The sequence below is a fragment of the Rissa tridactyla genome, chromosome 15, assembly GCF_028500815.1.
Source record: "Rissa tridactyla isolate bRisTri1 chromosome 15, bRisTri1.patW.cur.20221130, whole genome shotgun sequence".
Taxonomy (NCBI): domain Eukaryota; kingdom Metazoa; phylum Chordata; class Aves; order Charadriiformes; family Laridae; genus Rissa; species Rissa tridactyla.
This window is the reverse complement of record NC_071480.1, coordinates 7,532,281-7,558,349: the sequence shown is the minus strand read 5'-3', so window position 1 is coordinate 7,558,349 and position 26,069 is coordinate 7,532,281. Positions and strand designations below refer to the sequence as shown.

Genomic DNA, 26,069 nt, shown 5'->3' with positions numbered 1-26,069 from the left:
CCTGTGAGATGAGGAACATCCTTGCGGGACTGGTGAACCTTAGCACAGCCCCAGGGCAGAGCCGTGACAGCTCTGCCTTACTCAGCCTTGAAGCCTGGCCAAAACTCCACAATCCCCCCTAAAGCCGCTGGTTGTCACAGCCAGGCAGCTGCCTGTCCAAGAGCCAGCAGCATGGCCGACTGAATCCACCCCCACCAGGGAAACCGCATCCCAGTACTGCCTGCTGGGTGGCCAGTGGCACTTGTCCCGAGGGATGGAGGCCAGACAAACTGTGGCTTCACAGCCTGTGGGGATAGATTTCACACTCTGACCACTACAACGTTGTTTTTAAAGAAAAGGACAGTTCCTTTATTGTTTGCTTTCCTCCCCCATGTGGAGGGCACTGCAGCCTCCTGTGAAGACGGACACAGCCATCCCTTGGGTTGCGCGTGGGGATGCCACCTTCTCAGTCTGACAGAGATGAAGTGTTGTAAGACGCTTTCTTCAGGGTCTCCAGGAAGAACTGCTCATCCTCTAAGAAATCACGGTCCTAAGAAAGGAAGGAGGGATGGGATGGATATCAGAGCGCCACAGAAATGGTCACGGTCCAGGGTGCCTCTCACAAGGGAGGGAAGTATCCCAAACCCTCCTTCGTGCAGTGGGCAGGTACCCATCCGTGGTACCCCCTGGGGTCTATGGGCTACCCCCCAGAGCCCATAACCTCACATTCTGAGTGAGACCCACAGAAGAAGCCTCCAAGAGCATCCCCGCCTGGGGAAGGACCCAGCAGGGAAGTAGGGAGCTGACGGGAGAGGATGGGGATATCACGAAACCAGAGTCCAGCAGAGCTGGCTTCTCCCACCCAGGGAGGGGGTGAGGAGAGGGGCAACCCCATCGAGCCAAGGACGTTATGGATGAACCTGAAACAAGGTGTGAGGATCCACTCGTCCTTGCTTCTGGTATCACTCCTCTAGGTGGCCCATGGCTTCTGTAAGCCCACCCAGCCCAGTGGCTCAGTAATGATCTTCGGAGACACCCCACCCTGTGCTTATCAGGCTCAAATCAGGCTTTACCCAGCCCTGCTCCCACCCATCTGGTTTGAAGCCCCTTCCAGCTCTTGTCTCCCACCGCCTCACCTGCTGGGCCCTGTGCTTCAGCAGCAGCAGTTTGGCGTAGAGCTCGGTGGGTCCGGCCACGGCCAGGGTTTCCCTGCTACCCTCCAGGCTGTGCCGAGGGAGCACCCTGACAGGAGGTGGAAAGCCTGGAACGAGAGCCCAAGTGTGTGGTGCTGCTGCTGTGAGAGGAACTGGAGACAGAGACAACAGAGCATCCTTTTTGCTGCCTGCATGTCCCTGCAGCAGGGTCCGTCCCAACCTCCCAGTGCAAATGGGCTTTAACCCACCTGCCTCTCCCTCCTGCCCCCTCTACTCCGTCTTGGCACTGCCCTGGCTCTGAGAGCTCCGCTGAGCTCCTTCAGAGGATGAGGAGCCTAACTCACACCTGGGATTTATATACAGAACGAAACCAGCACCCAGGAATGTCCCAAGCCTCCTGAGAAGCGGAATACAAATGCAGCTGTCCTCCCAGCACGTCCCTTCCCATCAGCAGCATGCAGGGAGCCTTACATGGCGTGCTGGAGAGGCCTTTTGTAGGGGCACTGAGGTCCTGGTCTGCAGTCAGCAGCATCACGGGGTTGCTGGGCAGCTCCGCGCGTAGCTGTTGGAGCTGACTCCTCTGGTGGGCAATGCTCAGCCGCTCCTGCCCCGTCACCAGGAAAAAGGGAGAGAGAGAAGCTGTTGGTAAAGATTCAGGCCCTTGGCATGGAGGCCCCAGGCCAAAAAGGGAAGGCAAGGGGGTATTTGCCTGGTGCAGACGCTGTTCCTGCTGTTTCAGCTGCTCCAGGTGCTGCTGCATGACCTGCAGCCTGGTCTGGTGCTCGGACTCTATCCTGCATGCCTCCCGCAGGGCCCGCTCCCCTTCCTCGTACTTCTGGGATGAGAGCTGCAAGGCAGAGCGGCTGGGGAGGCTGGGGACAGGGACCCTTGCTGCCCTGGGGCAGGGATCCTTTGTGTATCCCCTTATTCCCCTCCCGGGACAGGATTAGGTTCACGACTTTGGGAGGATGTGAAACCCCAGCTTTGCTGCTGGCCTGTGTACAGCTGTGAATTGCAGTGCAAATGCTCTGCTTACCTTGGTCATACTTTTAATTTCCTCCTCCCGCTGCCGAATGCGCAGCGCGGTCCCGTTCACCTTCTCTTTCTCCAGCCTCAGCTCCCGCCAGGCCTCCTCCAGCAGCTCCCTGTCCTTCACCAGCTGCTCCTCCTTGGCTTTCAGCTCATGGCCCCGAATCTTCAGCTCTGCCTGCTCCTAGGATAGGCACAAGAAAAACATGCATTTCCTGCCCTGTCCTGGACACTATCTCATGTCTTCCCAAGTGATGTGAGAGATCTGCCACTGTTGAGCTCCTTGTGTGTGCTAGTTTGGGGTGCAGAGCAACACCACCGGGTACTCAAGCAGCGCCCTCATCCACCCACTCCTGGGGACCAGGGGACCAGGGCTGTCAGACCTGGGATTGTACACAAACACACACACACTCCTTCCCTGGAAAGGACAGAGCCCCTCATCGTGTTGCACATCTTAAAACACAGTCAAGGCACGGCATTTTGTCAGCAGTGGAGATACCCAGCCTAAATGGTTATTTTCCACCTTGGTAGCCCTTAAAAATGCAGCTCTGCTGCACTGTCTGTGCCACATATCCACTCTGGATGCCCCATGCGGGAGCAGAAATGGTTCTGGACACATCCCCGTGGCACAGGGAAGTTTTGCTTAACCCACCATGGGGGTTTCCTCCCACCAGACTTACAACAGAGGCAGCTGCACCTGGTCTGGCCGCCCAAACTCCTCACAGGCAAAGCGAATAGAGAGAAGCGACTGATGCTTCAGTCAACATCTAAAACAGGCTGGTGGAGGCTGTTCCTGCAACAGCCTGATTCTCACTACGCTGAGTGATGTCTCTGACTTAAACACCTGAAGGCAGCACCGAACATCTCCCCTGTGGACAGGACCCATCCACCCATTCGTGAGCCCACCAGGCAGTGCTGGAGGCCATGGGAAGGGTCTCTGCTGCGGTACCTTGGCCAGGCTCATGATGGTGCCCTCTCTCTGGGAGTCCATCTGCAGGGCTCGGTCCATGTCACGCTCCATCCGCTCCTTGCTCAGCTGCTGCCGGGTGTGAAATTCAGCCCACTCAGCCGCTAGCTTCCGTCGCTCCTCCGAGCACTTCTGCATCACCGACTTCTGCTCCTCCAGCAAAGCACTCTGGAGAGGATTGCAAGAGAGGGAGAGAGAAAGCACTAAGTCTCATTTGCCGTAGGATTTTTCCCCTTTAACCCACCTCTGCCACCAAACCCCTGGCAACATCCAGAGGTTGGTTCAAGCCCGTAGTGCCTGGCATGAACTCTGCATGGAGAGCTCTGGCCCCACCCTCCTCAGGAACTGGCATGCATCATGCACACGAACTGCAGCCTCTTGCATCTGTGTGCCAGAGGGTTGGTCTGATCGCAATTCATCGTGCAACCCGGTGTGGGACCGGCGAGGCAGAGAGCAGAGGAAGGATGCTGCAGCCCAGCACCCAGCTCTCCTCCTCCACACACCGCAGTGCAGCCATGGTCAGACTCATGTGAAAAGCACCTGGAGATGCCGGCCAACCTCACCTTTGCCCTCTCCAGCTCTGCTCGCTCCATGGAGAGCTGCTGGGTCATGATTCGCCGCTGCTCCTCCAGCGAGTGCTGCAGTGATTCCACTTTGGATTGCTCTGCTGTCGCCCTCCATCGCTCCTGGTCCAGACATAGAGGAGAGACAGATGCCATTCACAGGCTCAAGGCCAGGAACCTCCAGTGGGTAAGACATATGCCCCATACCCAGAGAGGAGGGCTGACCCAGGCAGAGGACACAGCATGGGCTCACCTGCTCCAGCAGCCGAGTCTGCTCGCCCAGCCTGGCCTCCATTTTGGCAATCACCTCCTGGAGACGGCTCCGCTCCTCCTCCATGTCCCTCTGCTGCTGCGATAGCCTGTCCTGGAGCACTGGGGAGAGACAGCAGCAAGACCATTAGCAGCATGAGGTGGGAAACCCCCTCTGTCCACACCATATTCACGGAAAAGCTGCACGCTCATCACCTTCCGCACATCCCCAGGATATCAATTTGAAGAGGGAGACCCTGAGATGTCCAGGGACCAAGGCAGGCAAGGCTTTGCCAGCCTGGCCTCACAGCTTCTGGCTGACTCAGAGCCCAACTTTCTCCTGTTTTCTGGGTGTCCCCAGCCCCGGCAGGGACCCCACAGCCATTTCGGCACAGGGGAATGGCAGACATACCCTTGAGCTGCTTGTCCCGCTGCCGTGCCCCCATGGCCAGCTCCTGGGAGGTAGTGTGGTGTGTGGCCTCCACCTTGTGCGAGAGGTCATGCAGGTCGCTGGAGAACTTCTCCATCTGCTCGATGACACCATTCAGAGACCTGCGGAGGGGAGCGAGGGGAAAGTCACCCCTGTGGGACATGCTTTGTCTCACCCTGATGGAGAGGCGGACGTGTGGTGGGCCAAAGGCCAGGCAGCCCTGCCCAAATCTTTCTGGGTCATAGCAGAGCAGTAGGAAGACGTAGCTGCTGCTTAGGGGACAACTGATGGATATTAAACAGTTCAGCATCCCTGAAGGCAGAGGGTGGGAGAGGAGATGGCCCCTATTCCTCCTGTGGTCTGAGGCTGGTTCCCTGTAGGACAGGGAACACTGTGGCCAGGGACCAATGTGGGGATATGACACAGGCCATTGGTACCTGGTGTGGGAAGTGGCACTGGTCACCGCATCGATCTCCTGGTCTTTCAGCCGCTTCAGTCGCTGGAGCTGCTCTTCATGGTCTTTGCGCATCTCCTGGACAGACACCCTGCGGGACATGGGGGAAGGAGCCCACCAGGGCCTGTTACAAACTGGTGCTCCCCATGACAGGCACCGTGGAAGAGGTTTGGTTGTGGGCTGAGAACCAGCTCCCAGGAGCTGAGCTGGCATGGTGGTCTGTCACAGGGCATCCCACGGACAGGCATCCGCATTTGGGATGGACCACATTTGGGGGTTAGGGGCTTGTCTAACAAAAACTATTTCCTCATTGATCCGAACTATGTGGACATCAGTGACTCACTGACTTGAATAAAAGGGCTTGGGAGAGATAAAACACTGGGTTCAGCATCTTTCAAAATACAATGCATTCACTCCGAAATGATGTCTCCAGACAGATCTCCCTGTGCCTACCTGCAAAGCAAATCCCGATTCCAAAAGCCACCGAACTTCCCAGAAACCAGTGTTCTGGAGTCCAATTGCGCCTTTCACTGTGTCCCCATTCCCAGCTCCCTTTGCCAAAAAAGGGGAACGAGCCCCACGTGTGTGCCGCTTGTGCCACTCTCACCTCTGCAGCTCTCGCAGCCGCTCCAGCTCCAGCGCGCTCTGCTGCTCCAGCGCTGCCAGGCGCTGCTGGTGCTGTGACAGCAGCTCTGCCCGTGCCTGCTCTGCGTCCTGGCTCTGTGACAGCAGCTGAGCTGCCAGCTGCTCCTTCTCCTGACGCAGCCTCTCCTCCCGCTGCCTGTAGGTCTCCTCCAGCACCTTCACCCGGCTCCTGCCCGGAGAGGTCACAGGAAGGAAGAAGTGTTGCTTTCATGGCAATACCCAGCACTCTCCACCCAAAGTGCACATAGGGATTTAAAAGCAGATTGGTGTCGCTGCGTGCATGGGGAAACTGAGGCACAGGGTGCGTCACTCTCCATAGTCTGAGGCCTGAACCCTCCCGATACTGCCCAGTGCAGTGCCCTGGTTGGGGACATGCTGGCAATGGGACTGGCCCCTCCTCGTCACTGTGGGACAGTGTTGATGAGAGTGGACCCCCACCTCGGCTCATCTGTGGGGCTTCTCTCTGCCCCCACCAGGTCCATATCGACATGGCTCTCTGCCTGCCCGCCCCAGGGATGGATTTGGGAAGCACCCCAGCACTCCCACCTCAGGGGTGATAGACAGGGCTGTAGGCAAAGGTGTGACACAGGAAGGGAGCGCAGGCAAGAGCCTGGTACCTGTGGGCGTTCTCAACGAGATCCAGGTCCTCCTGGTGCCGCTGTTGGAGACTCTCCAGCAACAGTTTGTGCTGTGTCTGCTCCAGCTCCAGCATCCGGACCTGCCAGACATCCGGGGAGAAGGTCCTTGTGCCGCCCTGGGGACAGAGCTCCCACAGCAGCACTTGGTGGCAGTAAGCATCTCTGGACAGGGAGGTTTCTCCTCTCCCTTGTCACCCTGGTGCTATTTGGAGCAGATGTGGCCCCTTCTCCTCCCCCCAGGTCACCCGTGGTCCCTCATTCCAGCAGGCGATGGGGCTCACCTGGCTCTCCAGCTCTGCCACACGGGCCTGGGCACTGAGCAGCGCTGCCCGACAGCCTGTCGCATCCTCGTAGAGCAGGGCTGTGGGAGCCCCCAGCCTCCTCTCATGCTGCAAGCCCAGGGCTGGGGACTCTGCCTATAGGGATGGAGAGAGAAGATCGAAGCCCTTCCGGATGAGTGGCTTTGCGGCATGGCCATCAGCCCCCAAAGGAAGGCACATGCCTCACCTGCAGCTGTGAGGCAGCCTGGAGATGTGCCCTGGGTGTGGTAACCTGCGGAGACACAGGGATGCTCTCAGGGAGGTAAAGCCCTGGGGAGAACATCTCCTAGCCTGGAAACAGAGACCCATCCCAATCCTACTGTGGTCCCTCCTCCACCCTTCTCCAGCCCAACCCCATTGCTGGCCTGGGTTCCTTCTCCTCAGGTGATGCTCAGTAGCCCCTACTCCAGACACAAGCATGCTGGGCTCTTCCTTCTCTGAAGATGGACTCAAGGATAAGATCATGAGTCCTCTGGGAGTTGGCGTGTGTCCTGCCGTGAGGGCAGGGTGAGGAAGCCCAGACAGATGAGAAATGGAGGCTTCAAAAGACCAAGCAGGAGCTGCCCTCTCCGTCAGATGTTCTGATTCTCCTTCAGTTGTCTAGAAACAATCTCGGAGCACCTGCACCATCATACTGGGGAAAACCAGCTGAAGAAAACATCCTTTATCAACTGGAGCCTCTGTTGTCTAATTAATACAATATATATGCCTGGGGAACTATGTAAAAGCTGCTCAGTCAATGCAGGGTTGTAAAAACACATGATTTACAAAGCATCCATAGCACATGTGGTTTGGCCTGATAAAAACAACTTATGTCATCTCAGGGCTCTCCAAACACTTTGCCTCCATGAACACAGGCTCCCAGAGATGCAAAGCAGGGCACATCCTTCCTCCCGCCAAGGGAGCACGGACAGCGTTGGATGCCAGCAAGTTGGCAGGGAAGGACTTGTGATCACCACCCTGACCTCACATCTCCTGGGGACATGGGACCAGAAGACCTACCTGAGCGAGCAGGGCAGGGCCCTGCGTCTCCTGCTCTCCTGGTAACAAGGCCGTGGAGACTGAAAATTGAACAAGTCCATGATTCAGACCTTGCAATGGTAACCATCCCATCCCAGAAGGACGAGGGCCTGGGTCTCCTGGGCAGAGCGAGAAGGGTCCTGCTCTGCTCCAGCAGGGCTGGGGGACCCTCTCCACATACTGCTGCCCAAATTGTACAACCACATGAAACGCACCCAGGGCGCTGGCGTCTCTGGAGGGATCCCCGTTCGCAGCCTCCGACGGGTGAGCTGGGGCTTGTTTCGCGGTGCCGAGCCAGGGGACAGGCTGCCTGTGTGGGCACAGAGACACGAGCGATGCACAGCAGTGTCACAGCTCAGGGAGAGGCCCACAGACATTATCCTGCTTGACATTTCCTTAAGTTTACAGCTTGGCTGTTCCACTGTGATCAAACAGGCAAAAGCCTGATGATCCTTCACAGCCGTTTCCCTCCCAGTTTACACAGGTCCCAGACCAGAATGATCATTGCTGTCTACCAGCTCTCCCCATTCCTCAGTCTCACCCACGGAGCTGCTTTCTGCAGGAAATGTCACCTGTGGCGGATGACCGAAACACAAAGGAGGCCTTACCCAGAGCCATCGGTGCTCGCTGCCTTGTCCTGCAGGGCAGCCGCCTGCTGCGGTGCTCCCGTGGAGCCGGCTGGCTGGCTGCAAGCAAAAAAACATCCTACGTGGAAGAGCCGAGGAGATGATGAAAGACAACATCCTTCCCTCCAACGCCAGTTCCTGCCTTGCAGGTGAAAGCCTCTGTCGCACTCAGCTGCAGCAGGATTCAGCCTTTTGGCTGCAGAAGGAGTAAAGACACCCCAAAACCTCCATCACTGGTGTTTCTTGCTGCATCCACCCCCTTCCCCTGGGAAGCAGCCGCCCCAGTGAACACACCCCTGCCCATGACACACGGCCGTTTGTCTACAATTCACTCCCGCATCCCATTCGAACGGCACAAGTCTGAACCTGTGTCCGTGTAAACTCAACTGGAGGAGTTGGTTTGCTTGGAACTAGGAGGAATGAAGGGGAATGAAGTCAGGAACTAGGAGCATGGGGGGAGCTCTGCGGGACCCCAGGCGGTGTGTGCAATTTTGGCCACAACTGGGAGAAGAGCCCAGATGTGTAATGGGACTGTGGGGTGGATCAGTGGGAGAAAGCCCCGTGTTATTACCCCAACCTGAGACAAGACAGTGCTTAAAATTAACTTCTTAAATCTGAGATGAGGGTTCCTGAGGTCCTGCTGGAGTAGCTACACATGGAGCAGACGGGAACCCTGCAGCCATCAACCGTGCCTTTACCTGACAGGAGAGTGGGGATCCAGCCCTTTGCCTGGGACCTCTGAGGCCTTGGCACTTCCCTCCCGGGCTTTCGCTTGGGCTTTCTTGCGAGACAAGGCAGCGCTCAGCCAGTTCTCCTCCTCCACTGGGATGGGTTTAGCCGCTGCCTCCTCTACGGCCGTGAGCTGGCTGGTGGGGCTGGGCCCCCCGGCTGCGGCAGGGCTGGGGTAGCTCACAGCTGGACTGGCCTTCACTGGAGACGGCGGCTCCGAATCCATAAAATCCTCATCCTTCAAACCCAGCCAGTCGCCACCAGCCCTTCTGACCCGCACGGGGCTCCTGCTTGCTGGAGGAGGAGGTTTGGAGCATGGCTCTGGTTTCGGTTCGCTGCTGTTCTCTGCTGAAAACCTGCTGCAAGGAGAGGCAGCCACATACCTGCCTGCGAGGGGACCCCGCCTGCTCCACCGCAGGGCCAGTGTGGCTGCAGCAACAGACGCACAGAGCACCATACCTCACAGACTGCCTTCTCGCCGACCGGCCCGCGGGTGTGGAGGCCACTGTGGGCTTGTATGCTCCAAAGACAAAATCCTCCTCGTCCCAGCCCTCTTCCTTCTCTGTTCAGACAAGGAGCCTTGAGTCAGCACCCAGAGGAGCAGCCAGCTACAAAGATACCAGCCCTCCTCCTCCTCCCCTGCAATTCCCACTGGGATTGCTGCCTCTGGGAAAACACAGCTGGAAACATCTTCCCTGGAAACCCGTGAGCAATGCGCCTCCTCAGTGTGGCTGGGAACGGCGTCTTTGTCAGGAATCAGCCCACTTCTGAAGGCAACTGAGTTATGGCTACTGTGCGAATACTCCCAGCCTTCCTCAAGGGCAGAGTGCACCACTTTTGCATTAGCCACCTTTCCCCCTGCACTGACTGAGGGCCCGTTAACAGCCCCGCTCACCACTACAGAGAGAGTATTTCCCCTGCAAGGGCACTAGAAATCAATCTCGCTCTCCCAAGCGAATGCTGTCGCCTCTGCAGACCTTCCTGGTGTCCCTGGCTGTGATCACCTGGCTGCTTTTGGTACTTCTTATCCAGCTGGAACTCCCTGCGCTCTCCCACGCCTGGCTGTTCCAGGATTTTGGCCACGGGGCCTCGCCCCAGCAACTCGTCCAGCTTGGAGCGGGCTGGCCGGAGCTCCTCTCTGTTGGGGATACAGCGTCAGATGAGTTTCTTCAAGAGGCTGGGCTGTTCCTCATCACACAGCCCTGCCAGGGTGCTCTGGCTCTTCCCAGCAAGACAAGGCTGCTCCAGCCCCTTTCTGGGACCCAGAGGCAGAAGCTGCAGCATCCCCCACCCAGCACAGTGGCACCATCTCAACACACAAGCCACCCCCTGCTTTACTCCCACGGCCTCTTCATTGCCCTTACTCTTCTGCCTTCTTTCCCTGCTTCTCATCTCCTTTTGGGCCGTTGCCAAACCCCAGTGCATCCATCAGGTCATCACCATCATCTTCAAATGTGAGCTCCTCTCTCCTCCGGGCTGGGGCCGCAGTGTGTAGGGGCGTCTGGGGTGGGGGTGGCTCTGTGGATGGGATCACACATGGCAGGAGCTTTGATAAGGCCTTTTATTTTTTTCAGAAGAGATCAAAGCAGCCCCATCAGCTCTTATCTCTCAGGACCATTTACAAAGTCATTTTTAAATAACTCTTTTCAGTGAACAAATCTCACAGCAAGGACAAAGTGGCAGCGCACTACTGCCTGGTCTGTGGCCACTCATCCACTGACGGGACATTGCTGGGTGTCACTAACTGGATGACACCAGGAGCTTTTTTAGCTTTGCAAGTTTCCAATCAGCAAATTCCTGCCCCTCTTCATCCAAAGTCCCTGCTCCACCAATGCACCTTAGCTCTTGCCCTAATCCACCAGCTGCTACTTGTGTCCAGAGTGGATTTACTGGGGTGAAAGGTGATTTTAAGGGACTATCAGACCCATTAGCATCCCTGCCGCAGGAACAAGAGGGATGAGTGCCTGTAACACAGCCACAGTGCAGCTGGATCCCACCCACAGATGCCCCAACTGTGGTTTGGTGTGGACCGGTGATGCTCTCAGCCACCCAAATCCTCACCCAGCAAACTTGTTCTCGTTTGGCAACGTGCAGAACAGGCTGGCTGAGCTCAAAGATAAGATCTGAGCCTCCGTTCCCGGAAAGGAAAGGTCAGTCTGTAACCTGTGGCACACCGGAAATATCAAGCACTCGGTGAGCTGTGTCATAGTTAACCCCGGTACCGAGTTGCTGTATAAATGACCCTACTGGTTAATAAGAGATGGGACTAGGTGGCTTTCAATTTAATCAGTTTGGATCTCACACAAACTAATCCAGGCTGCTGATTCATTTAATACAAGGAGGATGCATCGAGCAACCCTGCTTACCTTTCTCTTTGCTCCGTTCTGTTTTTTTCTCAGAGCTGCTTTTAGCGCCTGTTGGAGCTGGCTTCTTGTGAGCGTCCTGCTCCTCATCAGACAAAAGCCCTGCCAAAGGATCGTCTAAATCTGGGAATTACCCCATAGGGGCAAGAAAGGAGAATAATAATAGAAAAAACAAACAAACACACACAACATTATTTAGAAGAACAGTTCTGCACTAAGCCAAGCGCTATCCCCCACATGTGCACAAGGGGACAGGAGACCGTATCTGCCCATGAATGAAGGTTCTGCAGAGACCTGGGATACCCTGAATCTCCCTGAACTTTAAACACTCAAGAACTATGTTTCTGTTCAGTTTTTCCACAATTTCTTTCTCCTAGAAGAAAATAACTCAAAATTTGGGTGCTTTAATGCTTGAACACTGTTTAGGCAAAATCACCTAAAGTGCCTTAGTGATTTTAACAGATGCTGATCTTGGTTAAAGCACAGGCTTTGACAACCAGATCTCAGCTGTGCCAGGAAACCGCCCCCCCTGTTTGGAAGCTGGACAGAATCCCCCCTGACACAAGGGCTCCCAAGTGTAACAGACAGTCATTAAAAACCAAAGCACACATGAAAATGGAAATGTTCCCAGAAATCGTCTCCCAGACCCGTCCTGTGGAGGGCCTCAAACACAAAGCTGTAGGTTTTTTTTGCTTTGGTCACCTCGGAAGGATTGGATTTGCAACAGCATCGTAAGGGTGAAGGACTTTGTACCTCATTAACCAGCCAAGCCTTCAGTTAACAGAAGGGGCAAACGATGGGCAAAGAGCAAGGGCAGAGTCCTCAGCTGCCCCCGTGCATCTATGTGCTGAAGTGAAGCAACATCCTACCTTCAAAGTTAAATTTCTTGTACTGTCGGGCAGCAGGGGGGGATGCGAGTGGCTGCTTCTCCACCAGAGGTGCAGATTCTCCTATAAAGAGAGGCTACAGCTCTCAGAGACAAGGTGCCACAGAGATGCCCCTCTCCCACCCTGGCTGAAGGTCACTTTTCTGGTGGCAGCCCCCCAAAAGCACAGATTGTGACACACAGTCCCCCTGCAGCCCTACGGGGTGAGAATCTCTCTGGAGGGGTCTCCGTGCAGGCAGAAAAGGAGAAAAGGGCCTGTGGAAGAGCAGGACAGTTTGGGGACTGGCATGTCTTTAATGCACCCCCTCTGTCTCTCCCTCCGCGCAGATCAGGCAGATCCCTGGTCTTTGACCTGCACCAGGGAACGACCAAATTGTGTTTGGTGGGAGGCGGCAGCGTGGCCGTTGTTGGTGCTGATGTCAGTGATGTTACCACACCACGACGAGAGGCTGGGACGGGGATCTCCCAAGGGAGAACACATGGCCAGAATAACACTCTGTGTCTGGGACAGCCCCAAGAAAGAACCAGGAAAAGCATTTTAGGGCACAAATCCACTTTTTGTTCCCTATCCCGGGAAAAAATACCTGCTCATTTGGAACCAGGCTATGAAAAGAAGAGCAGAATCTCCTTTTTTACCTTTCTTGGGGGATAGCAGCTTCTCTGCGGTCTTCACTGTTCCTCCCGAGGAGTCAAGTTTCCCAGGACCTTTCACAGTTGTCTTCCCTGGCCCAGAACTGGGTTTCGATATTCCCAGGAGATCAGCTTCCATATCATCCATGTCCTGGAAAGCAAAAGGATGAGGACCGGGGAAGGGTGAGTGCTGCTAATGCCTCAGTGCTTCTCGCTTTGGAGGCTGGTGCCGGAGGCCATGGCACAGTGCATGTGGGGCTGAGACGGAGGATATTTATGCACTTACCTTCAGGGTCTGCAGCAGAGCTTGTGGGTCTGTGTCAGAAGCGCTGGATCCCTGCATGCCAAGGAGGGCAGAGATCAGAGACAAGCAGAATTTGGAAACTCCTCACCCCTTGCTTCCACATTCTGGCCCCTGGTTTTCCTCATTTTATGGAATGGAAGAATTCCACGCCCAAGTCCTCCTGGTGTCCCCCTCACTGGAAACCCCCTGTGCGTTGACTCCTCTCCTGACATCCTACTGCCTCTGAGAGAAGCGTCAGGAACACTGAGGGCATCGCTTTGGGTAAGGGCCCTTCCTACAACACTTTATCTGAAGCGCACCCAGGAAGGCTGCAACACAATGTGCCCCCCTGGCTTTGCTCCATCTCATCCACGGCACCTGAGAGCCCTTCTCCCACCACCCACCCACTCCCCTGTCCTGCCTTCCCCACCCCACAGTGGCACCGGAGAGGGGTTACCTCTTCAGCCAAACTTCACAGCTCACCCCTGATATCCCACCGCTGACTTGGATGGGGCGACACCAGGGGCAAGTCCGGCTCGGCTCAGCCCCAGCCCTCAGGACACCCAGGCTCTCTCCCAAAATTTGGGCTCACCTCTGTAGTTTTGATGTCCTCTGCGGGGAGTTTGCTGAAGAAATCATCCTCTAGAAAGGACCTGTGACACAAGCCAGGGGGTTAGCAGCACCACAGGTGAGCTCAGCAAGGGTGCAGGGAGACACAGCGGTGGGAGGAGAAGGGGACCACACGGGCACACCATGGCAGCCATATCATACAACACAGAAAATGAGACTAAAATAGCACTGGGATAAAAGATGGTAGTGCTGGGACTGCTATATTTAAGCAAGCAACTGTTATAAGGGAGATTTACAGAAGATATACAGGGCTGGAAGCACCCAACTCTTGCTGGAAAGCTTCAGGCTCTGGGCTCCCTGTTCCCAAAGGCATCGCAGGTAACTCGCCTTCCCGGGCGGTTGCTACGGGGGCAGGGAGCGAGGTGGAGAAGCCAAGAATGGGGCAGGACAGAAGGACTTGGGGAGTACAGAGACATCTCAAGGCGAGAGGGGCTGTGTCTGAAAGGCACTCACTTCTTGCTGGCCTGCAAGCTGGTGCCCCGGGCTCTCCCACCGCTGCTCCCGGCCGGCTGGGAAGCTGTGGCAGATTTAACAGGGATTTCATCTGGAAACAAGACAGGGAGAGATTAGGATGATGGACATGGGCATATTCCTGGCCTAGGCACTCCAAAGGGGGATTTGCTGTCTTCTCATAGACCACAGAGGCTTTTAATCAGAGAAGAACTTCACTTCGCTTCCCCAAACCGATGTCCAACCTATCCAGTGGCCTCTGGCTCTGGGAAACTCTGCTTTCCCTCTGCTCCCTACTTTATCCCCCCTCACAACTGGAGCCCCTTGAAGACCAGTGGCTGTAGCACCAGCACCTCCTGCCCCCAGGAAGGAAGGAAGACTACCAGGATGCTGCCCTTTCAGCTGCAAAGAAGCTTCATTTTACCATCATATCCCAGGAGGTCACCAAGCACATCATCAATAGAGCCTGAAACAAGACAAATTGAAGGTGTTGAGGCAGGTGACGTCCCCAGGCAGGTGTAGAAAGCTCCCAGTTTCAACACAGCTTGCTCTTTTGAAATCCCCCGAGAATAAAGGTTTGGTCTCAAGCATCATCAGCGTAAGGCCTTCCTTGCTGGCCTAGAGAGAACTGCCAGGACTTGATACAGTATTTTGTGAATAAAAGATTTGGCTTCACTTAGTCAGAAATAGGTTATCTTTATCAAGTGAGCCAGATACTTTCTATTCTGTTAGTCACTGGCCACAAGCAGCACTTAATCTGTGAACTCTCACCCTGTGGTATCTCAGAGCCCCTGGGCACCCCCAAAAGCACTGCTTCAGTACCAGGGTAGACAGGTGTTCAGTAAATACATATATTCTCCCTTGGATTTGGAAAAACCCACAAGAAAGGAATGTAGGACCCCAATAAACAAATCTACTTGATGTGAGAGGCAGGTGAATACCTCCAGTTCAGGAACGACACAATGCACTCAACTGCATCTTTCAGACAAGGACCATGAAACATTTCAGCAGCCAGGACTGCCACCTGATCCCTGTGTCCCCTCTCCTCGGTCCCACACCTTCCCAGACACCTACAGACAGTGAAAGGAAAGCACGGGAGCGTACACACCTCTTAAACTTTTCTTGGGTTTTGTAGCCTATGGAGAAAGACAAATTCCATCGTTAGAAAACAAAGCAAGTCCAACCTGGACTTTCTCAAAGCACTAAAGCCAGAGGCAGGTTTCTCCAGCGAATCCCACAAGCAACAGCGAAGCCCTCCTCCTGCCCACGGTGTTTGGGAAATGGCATGTGAAACACAGGGGAACCACAGAGATATTTACCACTCTTGAGACACCAGTGAGCACATCCCCCTCAGCTGCCAGCTGGGCAGAAGCCTCCAGCCTTTGGGACCACTTCTGCCTTCCAAACAGAGGTGCCAGAGCATCAAATTTGGACTTCCCAGGCCTGCCTTTGTACCATACCACACTCACCATCGTACGATCACAGCCTTCCCCTGCTCCAGCAAGTCCGTTTACAGATTCATCCAATCTCCACCTCCACGTTGTGGGGGGATCTAATGCCGTTGGTCACATCCACAGCAACCTCCTACCTGCGGGGAGAGGAGGATTTCCCAATTTGCTGTTAAACAAACTTCCTTCTCCTGCTCGGCGCCCCTCTGCAGCCTGCCAGGCTGGCTCCGTGCTGCTCGGACCTCTCCAAGCCACTGTAAACAGTGCTCTGTCTCAGTCTTCAAAACAACACCCTTATTCCCCAAACCAGTCTTTAGCTTCTGCAGCAGCTTCCGTGAGGAACGTCACACCGACTCCAAGGAATCGCTCTGCAAAATCACCCAAGAGGGAGCAAATGCCACCCGCCCTGCCCCGGGCATCCTGACCCAAGCAGAGAGCCCACGGGGTGGCTCCTGCTCTGCCCAAAGCCTGGAGAACACCCCAGGGGCCCGGGGCTGGGGAGGGAAGAGGGGAAGGAAGGAAGGAAGGAAACCTCATCTCTTTGGGTCTGGAGCACCCGGGGGGATCTTGAACAGGCAGGATGGCTGCGGGGGCCACACAGAAAACAAAGAGGTGCTGGAGATGAGGGGTGCACACTCCTCTCTGGGTGCGAGCAGGATAGAATCACAGAATTGTCTGGGTTGGAAGGGACCTTTAAGATCATTGAGTCCAACCATTAACCCAACACCGCCAAAGCCACCACTAAACCATGTCCCTCAGCACCACATTGACCTGTCTTTTAAATACCTCCAGGGATCATGATTCCACCACTTCCCTGGGCAGCCTGTCCCAATGCTTGATAACCCTTTTGGTGAAGAAATTTTTCCTAATATCCATCCTAAACCTGCCCCGGCACAACTTGAGGCCATTTCCCCTTTCCTATTGCATGTTCCTTGGGAGAAGTGACCGACCCCCCCCTTGCTACACCCCCCTTTCAGTAGAGAGCGAGAAGGTCTCCCCTCAGCCCCCTTTCCTCCAGGCTGAACATCCCCAGCTCCCTCAGCCGCTCCTCACAAGACTCATGCTCCAGACCCCTCACCAGCTCCGTTGCCCTTCTCTGGACCCGCTCCAGCCACCTCAATGTCTTTCTTGGAGCGAGGGGCCCAAAATCTGACACAGCACGCGAGGTGGTGCCTCACCAGTGCCGAGGACAGGGGGGCGATCACTTCCTAGGATGAAAGGAGCCCCCCCAGGTTTCCCACCAGCAAGGACTCCGCCTCCTTGCATCCCGTTGCCATGGCACCCGGCGCCCTCCTGGCCCACAGCATCCCGGTCCCCCTGCTCGCAGCATCCCAGCCCGCAGCATCCCGTACCCGCACCGCCGCCGCCAGCTCCCGTCCGCAGCATCCCCCGCCTGCAGCACCCCGGGGAAGCCGCAGGCCCCGGCTCCCCCCGCCCCGTCCGGCCCCGGGAAGTGCCGCCCTTCCCTTCCCTTCCTTTCGCGGGACGATGGGAAATGTAGTCCCCGCCGGGCTCGGGGGAGGGCCCGCAACCACAGCCCCCGGAGCTGGGGCGGGGCGAGGTGCCCGGGGGCTGCAGCACCCTCCCGGTCACCCTGAACCCCCGTCCCGGGCAGGGAGGGCTTGGGAGCAGCAGCGGGATCGTCCCCTTTCCCCACGGGGCCTCGGGAGCCTGAGGACACCCAGGGGGACAGGGGTTTTGCTGCCCCCAAGATCACAGAATGGTTCGGGTTGGAAGGGACCCTAAAGATCACCCAGTGCCACCCCCTGCCCTGGGCAGGGACACCTCCCACCAGCCCAGGTTGCTCCAAGCCCCGTCCAGCCTGGCCTTGAACCCCTCCAGGAATGGGGCAGCCACAGCTTCTCTGGGCAACCTGGGCCAGGGGCTCACCACCCTCACAGGAGAGAGCTTCTTCCTCAGATCTCATCTAAATCTCCCCTCTTCCAGTTCAAAACCTTTCCCCCTTATGCAGACTCCCTCCCCTCCCAAGGGAGTAGAAGGGGCTCTAAGGTCTCCCCAGAACTTTCTCTAATCCAGGCTAAACCCCCCCGACTCTCTCAGCCTTTCCTCATAGCAGAGGGGCTCCAGCCTTCAGAGCGTCTTTGTGGCCCCCTCTGGACCCACTCCAACAGATCTGTGTCTTTCCAGAGGCAAGGGCTCCAGTACTGGACACAGCACTCCAGGTAGGGTCTCAGCAAAGCACAGTAGAGGGTCAAAATCACCTCCCTCAACCAACACCTTTGAAGATGTACCTTCAAAGACAGCAGGCTGGCTTTGGCAGAAGTAATCAGCCCCACTGGGTTTTAAAGTCCTGTCTTGGTGTTTAATTGATAAAGAGTAATCAGAGTCCTTTTGAGAAACAGACCACTCACTTCAGTACTCCAAGAACAGTGTAGCTTACAAGTGCCACTGCTTGACACTGAAACCGCTTATACTCAAGCAGAAGCTCACCACTTGTGGAAACAGTACCACCACATTTTGTCAAAAGATGGAGGAGTCCTAATAAGGATGCAGGGCCATTTGACAGAGTTTAAATGCCACTTGCTGACCATGAGACACATAAGGCATACCAGGTTGTGGCATTCGGGTCTCACCACAAACAGCAGCAAGATGAACAAGTGTACGACATCCTCACCAATGGCAAGGAAGCACAGGATTTGCCGTTACATCACCATCTACTCCAAAAAAACCCCAGAAAACAGGGGGAAACAATTTTAAAGAAACAGCTGCCATGAATTAAAGCTGCTGCTGCCAAGCACTATTGTTAAATCTTTGCTGTTGGCAGGGATCAGCTTTCGCTGGCCTATGAGCCACAATAATCCCGAGCAATGTGCCACAGGCAACCTTCCTCTCCGCCAGTTCTGTTTTCTCCTGTGGTCAGGAGCAGCAGTGGTGGCAAAGGCAGCTGTTGGACTGGGCTGGCTGCCCTGGAATGCTGCAGAGCAAAGCCAGAAAGGTCAGACTAGAAAGACGACAAATAAAATCCAACTAATTTAAAGTCTTTTGAATACTTCGTTCTACCTCACCCATTACTTTAAATGAGATCCAGTGAAAGCAATGCATGAAAAGAAAGACATTTTGTCTGAAAACACATTTCTGTAATTTATTAAATCTGTACATAGTTAGCTAGTACTGTTCTCATTAACATATTTTTAACCTGCACCTCTGTCATCCCTCCCCAGGCCAGCAATCTCTCAATAAACGGAAGGCAAAGCCCTTTGCCTCCTTGGGTATCCTGAACAGCGGTGGTTCCATTCCACCTGAAAGACTCAGCAGCCAAAGGGCAAGTTTGATCATTTTATTTAAAATTAAACATTTCTTTCTGTTCAGCTACTGCATGTGGAGCCAAACATCGTGCCTGATCATTGTTAGCGCCAGAAAAAAAACACTCATCCATGAAAACTGATCCAAAATTAGAGACTAACAGATACCAAAGCTGTCAGACAACCAGCTTCTCAGATGTTGTCTCACTGCAGGATTTGGGTTTATGCTGAAGCTTTTTACCATCTTAAGCTCAAAGTTGCTCTTATCTGTTGTGAAGAGAAGTTTATTGTTACTGGACAGTTATTGGTGTTGAAAAACAGCAATGATTTTGCTTAGTTGTAGTTGCACTGATTTCACTGGGCATCAGGAGGTTCTGTTAAAAGCTAAATCTTTCACCTGTTAAATCTAGACAGCACCGGGCAAGTCCCAAGTCAATATAAAACCAAACTTAAGCAAATCAGAGAAAGCTCCTTGGAAATGCATGGGCAGGAAAAAAAACAAACCACCATCTGGACACTTCACTTGGGATTGTCATTTTCTTGAAGAATGCCTTTAAAAAACAGAAGAACATCCCAGAACAATCTGAAGACCTAAGGACCATGGGTCAATTGATTTCTGCCCTCAAATACTGGCTTCATCATTCCAGGTCAAATTTGCAGTAGGAAACCCCACTACCTGTGGTTTTTCCACATCAAATCACCATAATTAACATTTGTAAAGTGCTTTGAGATAGTGCTACAAAAATGCTAACACTTAAGGGCAGAACAGCTAGTACCAGCACCTAGCTGACTACTACTACTTGTTTTTTGTTTTTTTTTTCCCTCAGAGCAGCATCACTATGTTCTTTTAACTTCCTATTAACGAAGAGTAAGGTGCCAGTGTTGGAGCTGGCACAGAGGCAAAGGGAGTTTCTGCAGGGCAGTGAAAGAAGGATGTATTGGAAAACATGAAGATGTCTCCTGGAAAGAAGAATGAAGCAGAGCTCCGGAGAAGGATGGGTGTTTGCTTCCCAGCCAGATCAGGAAAGTAGTGCCACATAGAGATTCACAGGCACAAAACTACGCAGGAGGCTTTAGACAGCATAAATATTTGCCAAACAAGGAGAGAGGTGGTGCTAATCTTACAAAAAATAATAATAATAAATCAAGACATTGATGCTTTTTGAGGGGAGAACATAACTGCTCATTAGAAGCTACTGCCTGAGGGCTGTTAACTACTTAGTAGTAAATTCCTGCTACCTTTCCAGTTGACAGTAACTTCACTCTAGTTAGCAGCTTCACAAAAGCAATCCTTGTGTGAATCCATAAAGCTCTCCCAGATTTTTTAAAAGGTTAATTTTACCATTATAATTGCACTTTAAAACCAGGCATCAATCCCTATGCACTCTCCCCAGACACCTCCTCGATTTATACAAGTGGAAAGAAAGGCTACAATTATTCACTGTCCTACTGCTAACAGGATTTGAAAGGTTTGATTTAGGTGCCTGATGAAAGGATGCTAACACCCAGTTTTCAGGTCAGGAAAAGTGTGCTTTTAAAAAAAAAAACCAAACAAAACAAAAACCCCAAACAAAACAAAACCAGGAGGCTTCACAGCTTGGCTTGCATCGGCTTCAGGTGTTTGTGGAAAGACTCATGAACCTGTAAAAGGACAAGATGGTGGTTACAACAAGGTCAGGCCTGAGTTTTAGAACAGTTTTAGCTCATTACCTCCTGCAGTATGCTTTTATACTACGGAAACTTGAATCAGAGGCACTTTGGAGATCTAAGAACAGCCAGCTAAGTCCTGTATTTGAGTGTCTATATGACACAAAGGATGAAAATGTAGGCCAAAACAATTTGGCTTCCTCACTACCTTTCTTGTAAGAAAAAAAAGAATGCAAGACTTCTTATATCCATACAGACAATTCTTTGGCATTTTAAGTCAAAGAGAACTGGCAGAGGTCTCCTAAGGGAACTGTAATGAAGCTCCTAAGCCCCACTGACTTCAGAAGCACAAAAAAATTGAGCAAGTTCTGGTGGTATTTAACTACAGTCATAGTCTCTGGCAGCCCATCACAAGAGAGAGTCTGTCCAAATCAAATAAAGGCAGTAAAGATAATAACAAAGGCACTGAGACAGGCTTTAGCATTCTGTTTTGGCTGATGGAAAGAGGGACGCTGACTCTTCTCAGATCAGTTTCTTTTATTAGCTCAGCTGTAGCTACAGCCTTAGGGCAGATATGCAACACCTGACACTTAAGTACTACAGGAGAGCAATTTATTTTCTTCTCCAGTCACTGCTAATGCTTGAAGGCACTGAAAGATTTGTCAGAAAACAGGTAAGGCTACTTTCACTGAGCAGAATTAACAGCAAGTGATAACTTCTTTTAAATCCAATGAGATTATTCAGTCATTTCTCTAGGGGAGAGTATGACTTCCTTCCTCAACTGAGGAACTCAGAAGTATCCCATAGGGATGCATGCGACACATGGGAAAGCATGCTGAAAGCAGAGGAACAGAAGCAGGTTCCTAGTTCTGGTCCATTACCACTAGTGACTCTTCTCCCTCCTTCATCGATTACATGCAGAGATCACTGGATCAAAATTAAAAAACCCTAAATTCAGCTATTTCTCTGGACACATGCGACCTAAAGATGAAAAAATAAAGTTTCTTTACCTCTGTTTTGTTCAATGGGGATTTCTTTGCCCACTCAAACATGTTCTCGTAGACGTTGCCATCGTATCGGCCAAGCACAGATCCAAGATGAACGTCATGAAAGTCAAAGGAATCTACCAGTGCCACTGCGTTGCGACGAATTATAGCCAAGAGCTCTTTCACGCGCTGGTTCACTTGAGTAATTTGGGCATCGCTCAGAATACCCGCCTTGGGGAAAAATGAGATTATCAGAAGAGTATGCAAGTCGCAAGAACCTTCCCCTCCCCTACGGTCTAACACAGGTCAGCCTTCCCTCATCAAAAATGCAGCAGCTCACAAAACATTAGAGGTTTTTTTTTCTTAGTGTTAAGTAATCAGTTTGGCAATTTGCCGTAGTCTACAAGCAAAAGCAGGTGCCTAGCATAGCCCACTGTACTGCTCAGCTATTTCACCTTTGGTGGGAGACTCATTCTTTGGAGTACCTGCATGTTAACTTCAGTAGCAGGTTTTCTTGAAGAACGTGCACATGTGTATATCAAATTCCTCATTTCAGGGAACTTTTTAATAAGTAGAAAGAGGAAAATGGGAAGACAAAACATACCGCATCTGCCTGAAGACAAAATAAAACACTACTGCACAAATACATTCTCAAACGGAAAGAGTGAAAAGAGGAAAAGTAACACCTGACAATTTAAACCCATTCACTAAAGGATGGGTTAAGATTTGGAGTATAATATGCCCCTTTTGTGCACTAATTTACAAATGCATATGGCTCTCAGAACATGTCTAACTTACATCTCCTTTATTAACTCCTTGGTTTTTTAACATACAACACCTGGTCACCAACTGCAAAACATTTAATCTAACCTAGAGAGATGCCACGTTACTATTTATCATCCAACTCTGCTTCTGGCAGATCACAAGGGAAACCCGACAAGAGCCCTCCCTCAGACCTGCACTGCTAATGGCCTTCCGGAAATCAACTGTCAAGACCTTATGCCTAAACATTTGTGCAACTTGGCATTTAAAGCCTCTTTGCAAACAGCAATTCTGGCTCTAGAGACTTAAAGTGTTGGAGAAAGACACCAACCTGCAGGAAATCCCCTGTGTTCTTACTGATCCCGTACAGTGCATACAGGAGACACAGCTCAGTCAGGACAGCACGAACAGCTGCATTACTGATCTCAGACAGCTTGGCTGTGAAAAGCTTCACTACCACATAGTGACAGTGTGCCTACGAGAAACGAAAGAAAGATGAATCTGGTTCATAAAGAAATATGCTGTAGGAGCATCTCTTCATCAGGCATATCACTGACCTCAGATGCTCGCACAAGATCAACAGAAGTTCTGTTCCAGGCGTCCTCCTTGCTCCTTCTGTGGTTCAGTTCAGCTTGCAAATTCTTTGCTGCAGCTTCTACAAGTCTATTTCATAAAAGAAAGAAAACCAGGTTATGCACATTAACAAGATTATGTACACTGAATTCCTACGAGAAGAACTCAGAGGTCGCGTGCCACGACTGAATACATTATCTGGAGTGAGCAGTTGTGGCTCTAAACCCCCATCCTCACTGCTGCAGCTAGAACACAGCTACAGAGGAGCAAGATGACATTTCACAGCACACATGCGGTGCTTGAACACTTACTCATATATAGGTATCTATTCTACTCCCACACTTCCTTCACAACAGGCTTTAATATCAGGATTGTTTCTCTCTAGATAGATCTCTGAGCAGTTTGAACAATGTTGGTATTTATACGCTCAAGGGTACTTTACATTCAAATAAGATATTTCAAAATGGAACAGAGTAACTAGGCTATGCGTAGGCTGTATGTAGCCTCTTGTAACCTCAAAGCGCTTAACACTGACCCAATCTTGTAAAGCGCGTCACTTCCTGAAAGCAACATGTGGAGCAAAGCTTTATAAACCACAGCTCGAGAATCTAACATTAACAGGGCAGCACATCGCTACCATCTCCCAAGACACGCAATTTTATTGGTGCTTGGCTTGGTCTACTAAGTGTGAACTCACCGGGCAGCACGTGCTTTGTAGGCCTCTACCAAGCTGACTGGATCATTGATCCGCACAGTCACAGTTCTAGCAGCCACGTGCTGTGGCTGAATGCGTTGCCTGGAGAGATCGTTAAGGTAGGACACCATGCCAGTAACCCGCTGCCCAGAACTAACTTGGGTGTAGCTTTTGACAAGGAACCTGAAAAGCAGAGACAACAAATAGCAACTCTTACTCATGAGTTGTTTGAATGAAGAGAAGTCATCTCACCTAGGGTCAGACTAGCAAAGAATAGCTGTAGGCATATACTTTTCTGTCAAAAATAGGGCAAGGCACAGAAACACGAGACCAGTTTCATGGTAATACAGGATACTCTTCTGCCCATCACTTCAGCTACAAAGATCATAATGGCAAGGCAAGGCTGTCTCTGGACAGAAACTACCATACCTCGCGGTCTGCAGCATCATGACTGTGTTTTCTCCCTCATAGGTGCAGGATGGGGTGAACGTGACATAGATGTCAGGAATGCCACTGCAGCGAGAGTAGCCATGCCCACCACATGCCATCCGACATTCTTCAATACCAGCATTGGCAGTCCAGGAAGTGAACGCCTTCAGCCCTGCTGTCAGTGCATGGAGCTGATGGACAAAAGCAAAGCCAGTTTAGATTTTTTATTTTCCATTCTTAGCTTGCAAACATTCATGCCAAGTACTGCAGCTCCCAGAAGGAAGAGTCAAGACAATCCTTCCAGTGCCCCACAGGGTCCTGTTTTTCTTGTAAGGACTCTTTCGCAAGCCAAACTATTTATATGAAAGCCTCTATACATGTAAAGATTTCAGTACCACATCCTTTCTGTCTCTACGAGTTATGTCCAAGACAGTTTTCAATTGCCTATCGCCACATTACATTCTCAGACAGAATCCCTAACTGAAAACTGACATTTTACAACCCTAATCCCTCAAGAATAGTACCAGTATCTCCGATCAACACACCAGTTCTACCCTAGTGACTTGGAAGAACAATCAAGAAGCTACAGCACAAGCATAAGACCAGTCTTAACTCCACTCCCATGCGATACACCACCATTTCTGGAAAGTCACCTTTTTAAAAAAATATATTCAGAGTAGCTTTCTCACTGTGCATTACTCCCTCTTTTTTTTTTTTTAAAGGGTTGCTAAATGAATAGTGTAAATAAAGAAATAAAAGTCACCAGCACATACTGGGCTTGGAATCTCTGAATCTAAAGAATTAGAAGACGTCTCATAAGTGAAAGCCAGAAAGGCTTGACGCCTTTCCTCCCACGCTGTAAAGAAACCTTACATAAAACCAGAGGACACAGTACCTCTGGCAGCTCACTCAGATCTCCTTCATTGATGTCTCCACTGATACGACGATAGGTGTCTTTTATATAGGCTCCCACAAAGTGAAAAGCATATGCTGCTGCCAGGAGAGGAAACAGTTTGTATTGTTGGGTCTGATAATCCAAGATCTGGGGTTCTGGTTCCCTAGAGCAAAATACAGATGAGTTAGCATGCCAGTGGCTAGCAAATACTAGCCAAACTCCAAACGACGTCAAGCACAGTCCCTCTTCCCTCCAGTATTTGGGAATTTTCCCTCAGCACTTAGGCTGCTCTTTTATTTCACTGCACTTACCCTGGCTTTAGCTCAGACTGGTGTCTCACTGCACTATAGCGGATGGCAATGGTACAAGCCCTGGACAGGGAGCGAGCTGAATCGCCTACAATGAGTGATCGGATGAACACCATGGTCCCATAGGTTAGTTTGTCACTAAGTGGTTTCACATAGGTGCCATCTGGTTCAACCTATCGGAAAAAAACACAAAATATCCTGTTGATTTTTATGGTTTCCTCCCATTTACATGTTCACATCTCAAGCTCTAAACTCATCAGGTAGCACTTACAAGCAAACTACACTCTTGCTGGCACAACATTCAACCACACAAGCACATTGGAAGTGTCCATTTCTAACAGCAGCATGTGCTGAAATTCACTGCTTTACCTGGGCATATTTCATGAGCATGTTCTCCCGAGGAATTCTGAAGTTGTCCATTTTCAGGTAACCATTATCCATTTCATCATAACCAAATTTTGGCCCAATGTCACCCACTGTAATACCTGCCACAGACAGACAGAGACACTTGCATTAAGAAAAAGGAACTAAACACCATATGAGAGGTTCAAGCCTTCCCCTCCAAGACTGTTTAGTTTGCTAGCAAGTACTGGCATTGTTAAGAGTAACAGCTAATGACCTTAATCTCTTTGATGGAAAAGTGGACATCAAAACATGGGGATCTTCATAATTCACATGCAGTCCTACTATCCAGTCACTGGGGGAACCGCATCTAAAGATCATCCAGCTCACTTCTAGCTAGAGAATAGCGAAACGTATTCCGTCCCTTTCAGAAAGTAGGACATGCTGCCTCAGAGAACGCATAGCTAAGAAACACTGGGACAGAATCAAATCCCAAACTAACCTTCACATTGAAGGTGTGACATGCAAGATGACTCAGTGGTAATTCAGTTATAAGAAAGACTCTTTTAAGCCCTGTGGCCTACCACCTACTCACTGAAATCAGCTAGTGAAATAACCCATGTACGTTAACAAGTCACATGCAGCTGTATATAGCTGGAGAGAAACAGATCTAACAT

The 26,069-nt window shown here is 51.8% G+C and overlaps 2 protein-coding genes across 10 annotated transcripts in view; both read right to left on the bottom strand.

Annotated features, from left to right (window-relative positions):
* Positions 1-321: 321 nt before the first annotated feature.
* On the bottom strand, positions 322-17,412 carry FBF1 (Fas binding factor 1). 7 transcript variants are annotated; one of them, XM_054221281.1, is made up of 31 exons: positions 16,846-17,412; positions 15,515-15,633; positions 15,154-15,181; positions 14,470-14,511; positions 14,049-14,139; positions 13,558-13,618; positions 12,969-13,019; positions 12,689-12,833; positions 12,036-12,116; positions 11,170-11,289; positions 10,168-10,321; positions 9,808-9,941; positions 9,263-9,365; positions 8,773-9,162; positions 8,057-8,134; positions 7,664-7,758; positions 7,431-7,489; positions 6,616-6,660; positions 6,390-6,524; positions 6,088-6,188; positions 5,433-5,639; positions 4,809-4,916; positions 4,354-4,493; positions 3,946-4,064; positions 3,693-3,815; positions 3,112-3,297; positions 2,170-2,346; positions 1,843-1,980; positions 1,605-1,737; positions 1,116-1,285; positions 322-529 (listed from the first exon to the last, which is right to left on the bottom strand). In XM_054221281.1, exons 2-31 carry the CDS (start codon positions 15,515-15,517, stop codon positions 446-448), a joined length of 3,501 nt encoding a protein of 1,166 aa, XP_054077256.1. In that variant the 5' UTR covers positions 15,518-15,633; positions 16,846-17,412; the 3' UTR covers positions 322-445. The 7 variants fall into 7 exon arrangements, with proteins under 7 accessions (XP_054077256.1, XP_054077258.1, XP_054077257.1 ...); XM_054221283.1 differs by having other exon boundaries at positions 12,036-12,113; XM_054221282.1 differs by having other exon boundaries at positions 8,773-9,159; positions 16,846-17,411.
* A 1,365-nt stretch (positions 17,413-18,777) lies between these two features.
* The window catches only part of ACOX1 (acyl-CoA oxidase 1), a 20,200-nt gene continuing 12,908 nt past the window's right edge, over positions 18,778-26,069 (bottom strand). For all 3 annotated transcript variants that reach the window (XM_054221289.1, XM_054221288.1, XM_054221290.1), the window contains exons 6-14: positions 25,420-25,535; positions 25,054-25,223; positions 24,743-24,905; positions 23,848-24,038; positions 23,422-23,601; positions 22,709-22,814; positions 22,483-22,626; positions 21,414-21,620; positions 18,778-20,397 (exon numbers count right to left, since the gene is read on the bottom strand). In XM_054221289.1, the coding sequence (XP_054077264.1) occupies positions 20,347-20,397; positions 21,414-21,620; positions 22,483-22,626; positions 22,709-22,814; positions 23,422-23,601; positions 23,848-24,038; positions 24,743-24,905; positions 25,054-25,223; positions 25,420-25,535 (1,328 nt within the window). In that variant the 3' untranslated portion in view covers positions 18,778-20,346. The remainder of the gene's footprint in view (positions 20,398-21,413; positions 21,621-22,482; positions 22,627-22,708; positions 22,815-23,421; positions 23,602-23,847; positions 24,039-24,742; positions 24,906-25,053; positions 25,224-25,419; positions 25,536-26,069) is intronic.